The sequence below is a fragment of the Adiantum capillus-veneris genome, chromosome 25 (genome assembly GCF_014529385.1).
Source record: "Adiantum capillus-veneris isolate H3 chromosome 25, ASM1452938v2, whole genome shotgun sequence".
Classification (NCBI taxonomy): Eukaryota; Viridiplantae; Streptophyta; class Polypodiopsida; order Polypodiales; family Pteridaceae; genus Adiantum; species Adiantum capillus-veneris.
The window spans coordinates 85,756,772-85,765,599 of record NC_140955.1 but is presented as its reverse complement, the minus strand read 5'-3'; the positions used below and the strand labels follow the sequence as shown (position 1 = coordinate 85,765,599).

Genomic DNA, 8,828 nt, shown 5'->3' with positions numbered 1-8,828 from the left:
TGTATATACTTTTCGATTTCATATCTCTCGAATCGTATCAAGCATAACATTCCCAACATCATTCTATAGCATTAGCAATGCCTACAGATTCTCCCCTCCTTTTTTTTTTCAAAATGTGTAGCACATACACTCACACTTACTTACTGGGCATATTTAAAAGAAACCCCATTAGTCAATGGGACTTGACTTGAATATTCGTCCCCCTCCCCCTTTCCATGTCAGCTTTCGCTCTCATAGAGAGAGAGAGAGAGAGAGAGAGAGAGAGAGAGAGAGAGAGAGAGAGAGAGAGAGAGAGAGAGAGAGAGAGAGAGAGAGAGAGAGAGAGAGAGAGAGAGAGAGAGAGAGAGAGAGAAGAAGAAGAAGAAGAAGAAGAAGAAGAAGAAGAAGAAGAAGAAGGAGTTTTAACGTCGTAGGAAACTATCCCAAGAGACCTTAAAGATCTAACCGACGAGGAGAGTTGAACTAAAGACCTGTTATTCAAGAGGGAAATGGCATAACCAATCTACCACACTTGGGTGATAGAAAGGTTATACCATTTTCCTCTTTTTATTCGCACACACAAACACACCCACCCACACACACACCCGAGAAGAAGAGAGAGAGAGAGAGAGAGAGAGAGAGAGAGAGAGAGAGAGAGAGAGAGAGAGAGAGAGAGAGAGAGAGAGAGAGAGAGCACAGAGAATCCTTCCGTTCCCTCAGCTTGCCCTTACCCGTCAGCTGCTGCAGCCGCCACCTCTCCTGCTCTCGCACTAGCCCCGCCTCAAAAACTCTTGGAGGCAGTTCAGCTATTCTCCTCGCCTACGTCAACCACAAAAAAAGTGACTTGCAACTTTGTCCCCTTCAGCCTGTAGGCTGTTTGGAACCAGGCTGAGCTGGGTCAGAGGGCCTGAAAACCAACACAACAGAGTAAGAGAGATGTCACAAACTCATCATCTCCGTGTGCAGCTGCATAAGCATCCCCTGTTTGCCCTCATCATCTCCGAGAGAGAGAGAGAGAGAGAGAGAGAGAGAGAGAGAGAGAGAGAGAGAGAGAGAGAGAGAGAGAGAGAGAGAGAGAGAGAGAGAGAGAGAGAGAGAGAGAGTTGATCGCCGACTCAAGAATGCTCTTTATAGATAGGGGAGAGACACAGAGAGAAAAGGCTTCCTTTAACCGCCCAGCATCTCCCTGCCGCTCGCATACAAACTTCCAGAGAGCGAGAGAACCAAAAGCACAAAGAGACTTTGACTGCCAACCGCCTTGTTCTTGTCCCCCCCTTTCTTCGTCTTTCTTTCGCCTCTTTAGTGGATCTCCAATGATTCCCCTCAATTCGGATTTTTTCAAAATTGACCAGACATACACATTAGCTTTTGATTTTAAACTTCCTTCTTCACTTAAGCTTGATTCCCCTCAATTCGGATTTTTTCAAAATATACCAGACATACACATTGGCTTTTGATTCTAAACTTCCTTCTTCACTTAAGCTTGATTCCCCTCAATTCGGATGTTTTCAAAATTGACCAGACACACACATTGGCTTTTGATTTTAAACTTCCTTCTTCACTTAGGCTTGATTTTTTTCAAAATTGACCAGACACACACATTGGCTATTGATTTTAAACTTCTTCACTTAGGCTTGACTTTACATTTATTATCCTACGCCACATTTCTCTCTCTCTCTCTCTCTCTCTCTCTCTAAATTACTGTCGGAGATGGCGGGTGCGATTCGAAACGCGGTGCGCGCTTGCAGATCGCGCACTTGTACGCAGCAATTTCGCGTCTTCTCTTCAGATGTCCCCTCATCTACTTATCGTGGCGAGATTGGAGAGGTTTCGGGCGTCCCTCAAGAGCATCTCAAGCGACGGGTAATTATGTCTTCCTTTGTGACTCACTCATCATGTGTGTGTTATCATATTTGTGAGCGTACCTGCATCAGAAAAACCTGCCAACAGAAATACAACGAGCCATTTCGACTTGAAGATAGTGGGTGGTGCAAGTGTCTGTTCGTTTTTTAAAACCAACGCCTTCGAAAGAGAGACCTTGATGCAAGGATACATCCCACTAGTTGTTACTAAATCACAGCATTGGAATACATCCTTAGGTGCTGAGAGTGGGTGTATGTGACACTGGTAGTTTTCGGATTTTGAGCATGAGGAAGACTCTGATCACTCTAACCTCATGGTCTGCATTGGCTTATTGAACGGTGAGTTTATATAACGTCTTCTGGCAGACAATGAGGTTAGTATTACAATGTAGCAACTTTATAAAAGTGTCACTCACGTGGCATTTTACAAAGTCAACGCTGCCTTCTGCTACCTAAGGCAGGTGGTGCATTGGAGTCGAACGAGCGGACTCCTGCTGCGTTCATGTTGCTGCAAATACTATCACTTTTGACTGGAAAGGGGTGCTCCACTCACAGAGAATTGTGGTTACGGGCATATTGAACTAGTGCCTTAGATGTCATGAGAGGGGGATTGTGGAAAGGGGTGCTCCGCTTACAGAGGATTTGGCTACGGGCATATTGAACCAATGCTTTACATTTCAAGACGACAATTGAGATTGCAAGAGGGGACGGCCCTCACAGCCACAACCATAGCAAAGCTAACACAGTTTTGCACAGCAGTAGGACCCTGTACGACAACATGATAGAGATCATAAGGATTAGAGCCAGCAGGCTGCAACACCAGTGTTCAGCAACAACATAGTGACGTGTACCTGAGACAAAGACAGAGACAGAGATAGGTAGGTAGATAGGGGAGTATGTGGTGCCAAATGCTTAGCCGACAATGACAACAATTAGAGGAGGTTTTGTTTGAGTGGAGACTGCTCCTAACTCCATGTTCTCTCTTCACCAATGGTAGTGTGGCCCTACAAATTTGGTCACTCCTATGCCCTTTTGTGAGCTTGCCAATATCATTTGTGGGACGGGTTCGAGATCCTATGGATGGTAGGTTTGCATGCAGTGTCGGTGTGACAGGATGGGCACTACTTGCTAATTGAAAGAACAGACTTTAACGGACATTTAGCACTTCAAGCCACGAGAGAGAGATGATGATGATGATGTATTTTGTCCTCGGGGGGCCAAAATGACCCATGGGACCCAAAATATCATATATGAGACTCCCCCCTTCCCATGTGAAGGAGGGGACGTGTCATGATTCTGTGGTGATTTTGTTTGTGAGTGTGGTGTGATGTTCTAGCACTTTGGCAAGATAGATGCCTAGTGCTACTGGAGAGGGATGTGTTCTTGAGAGAAGCTCCTCAAATGTAGTACATCCTTGAATAAGTTGGGGAAAGTCGACCCGAATGTGTGCATATGCTGGACATTCAAGGGTTACATGTGCCTCATTTTCCAATGAGTTCAAGTTGCATTGAGTGCATCTCCTCATGTTTGCATCAATATTCAGCCATCCTCCCGTTTCACTTTTGAGCATGTGTGATCTTGTCCGCATCAAGGTGATGACCCGTCTCGCACGGTAAGACATGGGTGTCCTGATATGTATTTGGGTTGCCCCGGTCTTGTACTCTTCCCAGTATCTCGTGTTTATGTGCTTGCAATAGTATTCAAACTTGGACCTGTGCATTGCATTCTTCCATTTGCTGTGGAGGGCCTCAAGTAATTGTAGTTCAAAATTCAGCTCGTGCTCATGTTGATAGAGAGAGAGAGAGAGAGAGAGAGAGAGAGAGAGAGAGAGAGAGAGAGAGAGAGAGAGAGAGAGAGAGTTTTATGGGCAGTGGAAGAGAATGATGGTGAATGTTCAGGATGAGTGCTCGGTGCGTCATCAAGGTTCCTTTTACTGAAGGGAAGAGAGAGCTCCCCTTTACTTCATGAGAGATTGTGCAATAGACCAAAACAAGAGAGAATGAAAATTGTGAGAGAAGATGCTGAGAGAGAGAGAGAGAGAGAGAGAGAGAGAGAGAGAGAGAGAGAGAGAGAGAGAGAGAGAGAGAGAGAGAGAGAGAGAGAGAAATTTCACGTCGTAGGAAACTATCCCAAGAGACCTTAAAGATCTATCCGACGAGGAGAGTTGAACTCAAGACGTGTTATTCAAGAGGGAAATGGCATAATCAATCTACCACACTTGGGTGATAGAAAGGTTATACGATTTTCCTCTTCTTATTAGTGCGCGGACGCACACACACCCACCCACCCCAGGAGAAGAGAATTTTAATGTTGTAGGAAACTATCCCAAGAGACCTTAAAGATCTATTCGACGAGGAGAGTTGAACTCAAGACGTGTTATTCAAGAGGGAAATTTACCACACTTGGGTGATAGAAAGGTTATACCATTTTCCTCTTCTTATTAGCGCGCACGCACATACACACACCCAAGAAGAGAATTTTAACGTCGTAGGAAACTATCCCAAGAGACCTTAAAAATCTATCCGACGAGGAGAGTTGAACTCAAGACCTCTTATTCAAGAGGGAAATGGCATAACCAATTTACCACACATGGTGATAGAAAGGTTATAGCATTTTCCTCTTCTTATTAGTGCACACTCACACACACCCCCGAGAAGAAGAGAATTTTTAACGTCGAAGGAAACTATCCCAAGAGACCTTAAAGATCTATCCGACGAGCAGAGTTGAACTCAAGACGTGTTATTAGATAGAGAGAGAGAAATGAAATGTTATATTAACGTCTTCAAAAAGGCCAGAATGACCTATGAGACCAAACTGATACAAAAGTGGTGAATCTGTTACAATGTCTGGGTACCTTAGTACTAAAGCACTAAGTGTGAAAAGTGTGAAAGTGTGAAAATAAATGTGAAAAACTAAATACAAAGTATTAAATAAACTTCTTAGGAGCATTTTGGGTGTTTGGCTAGAATGCTTATAATCCTTTGTTGTAGTCTCCTCCGGTGAAGTGTGCTTCTTCATCTCGGTCGTGGTCGACTCGATTTCCTAAGCTCAATCGCCCTGTCAATGAGGGTGCCTTTGGTATGAATGTGGGTACTCCTTTGTGCTGGCTGCTGGCCTCTTGCTTCTCCTTCCACTCCTGCTTCTCTCGATCCAAAGAAATCTGTGATCTGCCTCTGAGGCTGTAGTGCTCTTTGTCTTCTCATTAGATTATCCCTGTGCCGATGTAGTTCCAGTAGGTACAAGCCTAAGCATCTTTGATCTTGGTATTGCATGACTCTATCTAGAGGTCCAAAGCCTTCTTTAAATAGGCAATGGAAACGCCCACGTATCTCATAGTATACGGTGCAATGGCATATGTAGTGTAATTCTGTCTCCGGCTCCACTCCGCATAACTTGCAAATTCTGCTCTCAGGTGGGATTCCCCTAAATCTGCCAAATTCAATTTCCAGCTGGTGTGAGGATGTACGAATCTGACCAATAGCACATCTCAAACCATGAGACAGGTGGGTATCCATAATCACAAATCCATCTTCAGATAGTTGTAGGAAGTTTTCTTTGTAGTCGGCCATCTTCGTGCCCAATTCTTGTGTAGGGTCTACCCATGTCCTCTTAGTATCCAACTGTAAAAGATCCTGACGGATGATTTTATTAATCTCCGTTCGTGTAATTGCCAGTGATGGAGCCTCAAGAGAGTATTGGAAGGGGCGTAATCTTTCCATACTGAACCCGTGTCTCTGAAACCACGAGGACAATTGTGCATACCAGCATGATGTATCCCCTTTCGTTGCTAATTGTCGAGAGGATTCGAGGGCCAGTCTAGTATATCGGCAATTATTTGTATCCCACAAACCATGTATAAAGGACACTGATCTGGTAAGAGCTTCAATTTCTATCGGAGGGGCAGCTAGTTCCGCTCGGGTAATCGCGTGTGGTACGGAGGCCTTGGCTTTAATCATTCGGGAAATCATAGATACCAAAGGTCTCTCCATTGACTTCCAATTATCCTGATCCACAGATGGTCCCCAAATCTGGACCCCATAAAGCATAGCCGAAGCCACCACAGTATCAAAGAGCCAAAGTTTTGTTCGTGGTTCTTGAAACTGCACTTGTGAACACATCCTCTCCAACCCTCCCAAGGCCGTAGAGGCTCTGGACAATCTAGCATCCGCTGCTTTCTTAATAGTAAACTTCGGTCCTGCAAATACCACACCAAGGTATGTGTATGCATCTGTGTACTCTACTGTATCCTGGCCATATGCAAATGTAGGTGCTGATCTCCTAACCCACTGCGGTGTGGTGTTAAACACCATAACTTTGGTTTTACCCAAGTTTACCGACAGTCCACTGTCCTCCGCGAATTTATGTAATGCATCTAGCTGCCTCTGCATTCCATCTGGTGATTCTGCTATCAATACAATATCATCTGCATACAACAACAAAGGGATCCATGACCCTGCAAGTTGAGCACCTCTGTCACCCTCTGTATCAATGTAATCTGATACCTCATCTATGTACATACCAAATAAAGTAGGGGACAGTGGGCATCCCTGCTTTACTCCAACGGTGGAATGAACAATGTCGGAATCCCCTTCTGGAGTACGTACATAACCAGTTACTGACCCGTATAAGGCCATGATCCCCCAAATAATCTCTTTGGGGACCCCTAACTCTTGCATCCTGCGCATCAATCTGGCCCTTGGTACTGTATCAAAAGCTTTCCGAAAATCCACAAAGCAACAATACATCCTTCTCCGGCTTGCTCTTCCTTCCTCAATAATGGCTCTGAGCGTAAGAATATGATCTAAAGTGGAATAACCCCTCCTGAATCCAGCTTGTCCCGTTGCCCTTATGCACTCATTCTCTGCCCATCTACTCAATTTTTGTTCAAGAATGGATGCGTACAGTCGGGTCAATGTGTGACCTACCATAATGGTACGGAAGTTCCCGGGTATCATAGGATCCCCTGATTTGAAAATAGGTACGAGAGTAGATAATTTCCAAGATTCAGGTAATCCTTCACACATGACCCGATTAAACAGACGAGCAAGGACTTCTGAAAGTAGATCCCTGGCATGGACCAGATGTTCTGCTACTAAACCATTATGATCATATGCTCTTCTTGTCTTCATCTTATCAATGGCTTTTTTCACCATTTCCGTAGTAAAGAAAGTACTAGTAGCAGGGCATGGCTCTAGCGGATCTGGTAATGGAGGCTGTCCATATACCATATATAATGATGTCATATTGACCCCAAATCTCAGGAGAAGTAATCGTCGGAGGCGGTGAGTGCTTGTGAAATAAACGCCAGGCCTCATGTGAGTCCTGACTCAAGAAGAGCTGATATAAATCCTTCTCTAGTTTGGCTAAGAATGCCCTTTTCTTGCGACGTACTATACGCCGAAGAGCAATCCGAGATTGCTTATATGTGATGATCCCAAGTGTAAGCTCTTTCTGGACCTGGGTTCTCGTCTCTCTGCATTCCTCGTCATACCAACTGTTTTGAGGCATGTTTCTAGATCCTCTCTTCTGATCAGGTTGAGTATGTGGGTATGCCTCTTGTGCTGCTCCATGTAGTATCTCTGTCAACTGAGAAGTAATCTCCTCTACAGTATATACTGGCTCGGCTGCCCACATCCTATTATAGATCTTTTCCACATAGACTGAATCAGTCTCTGGCGTGAAAGTATATCTTGTGTGTGTCTTCTTCCTTTGTGCTTGAGAGGCATTGTATTGGAAGGAGATTGATAGGGTCAAGAGAGCATGATCCACTGCAATCCCAACCGGTCTGGGTCCCACCTTAAAGTCCTCAATACTAGAAATAAAGCTTGGTGAAGTCATGACATAATCCACTGTACTGGCCCCATGCCTGTGCGGGAAGCATGTGAATCCCCAGATAAAGGGAAATTCTCTAGACCATTAAGTATGGCCAAACCATGTATAGTTGCCATCTCCATGTATAGTTGCCATCTCCATGAGATGTCTCCCATATTCAGTGTGTTCTTTATCCTCTGAGTTTCTAGTAAGCCCCCTCTGTGATAAATCCACTTCTCTGAGCATTTCCTCAGAAGTATCATAGAATATTGCTTGAGAGTTGGCCGTTCTGGCATTAAAGTCTCCTAAGAGAACGATGTCTCCATCTCTAGAGAACTCCCATATGTCATTATTCAATATGGAGAAAGGGGACTGTCCTTTAGGTGAGGAGTAGACTGATGTACTTGGAGGGAAGTAGCATATAGCGATATATAGAAATCTACCTGTCTCGGCTCTCATTCTCACCCACATATACCTTGCTTGCTCATCTTTCCTGATAATCTGTAGTAGTGGTTTCAGCTCCTCTTTAAATAAGACTGCTACTCATCCTGAACCCCGGCTACCCCGTAGAGATCTCTTGTCTGGTTGACCAGCTGTTTCCCATAAATAACCCTTCACATGTGGCATAAGCTGTCCGGATATCTGGTGTGTCTCTGAGTAGAAAACTATGTCTCTGTCCCTAAAGCGGTCTTCAAAGGTACCTACATGTAGCCTATATGATCCATTACAATTCCATGCTGCTATCCGGAGTGTCGCCCCATAGGTCTCGCACCGTCATGATGAGCGCTTTTCGAGAACCACTACTTTCCCTTCTCTATAAAAGGCGATTTTCCCCTTTTCTCTTGCTGCCCTGATCTCTGGCATCAACTCTTGCATGTGTGCCACTTGTGCCAATGTAAGGTCATCTCCGAGGAAAATACTGGTTTTCTTAAGAGTTGGCCTCTTCTTTAGAAATTCTTTCCTTATTTCTATATTCGGGAAGCGGAGCCCTATCCTTTACGTTTCCCTTCATTCCTTTCTTGCCCACTCTCCATGCACTTGTGTGAGTAGGCTTTGTGATGCCCATGCGTTGTAGCAGTTCCTTCACTTCTTCATCTACATTCTCTTTGTCTTTGACTCCTTTGACCCGCACATGCAGAGACCGATTCTTCCTTTTCTGCTCTTCCTCAATGGTCA

The 8,828-nt window shown here is 44.6% G+C and overlaps 1 protein-coding gene across 1 annotated transcript in view; it reads left to right on the top strand.

Annotated features, from left to right (window-relative positions):
• The first annotated feature begins 1,632 nt into the window (after positions 1 to 1,632).
• The window catches only part of FRO1 (NADH-ubiquinone oxidoreductase-like protein), a 92,175-nt gene continuing 84,979 nt past the window's right edge, over positions 1,633 to 8,828 (top strand). The window contains exon 1 of the mRNA XM_086500199.1: positions 1,633 to 1,842. Coding sequence (XP_086356325.1) covers positions 1,690 to 1,842 — 153 coding nt within the window. The 5' untranslated portion in view covers positions 1,633 to 1,689. The remainder of the gene's footprint in view (positions 1,843 to 8,828) is intronic.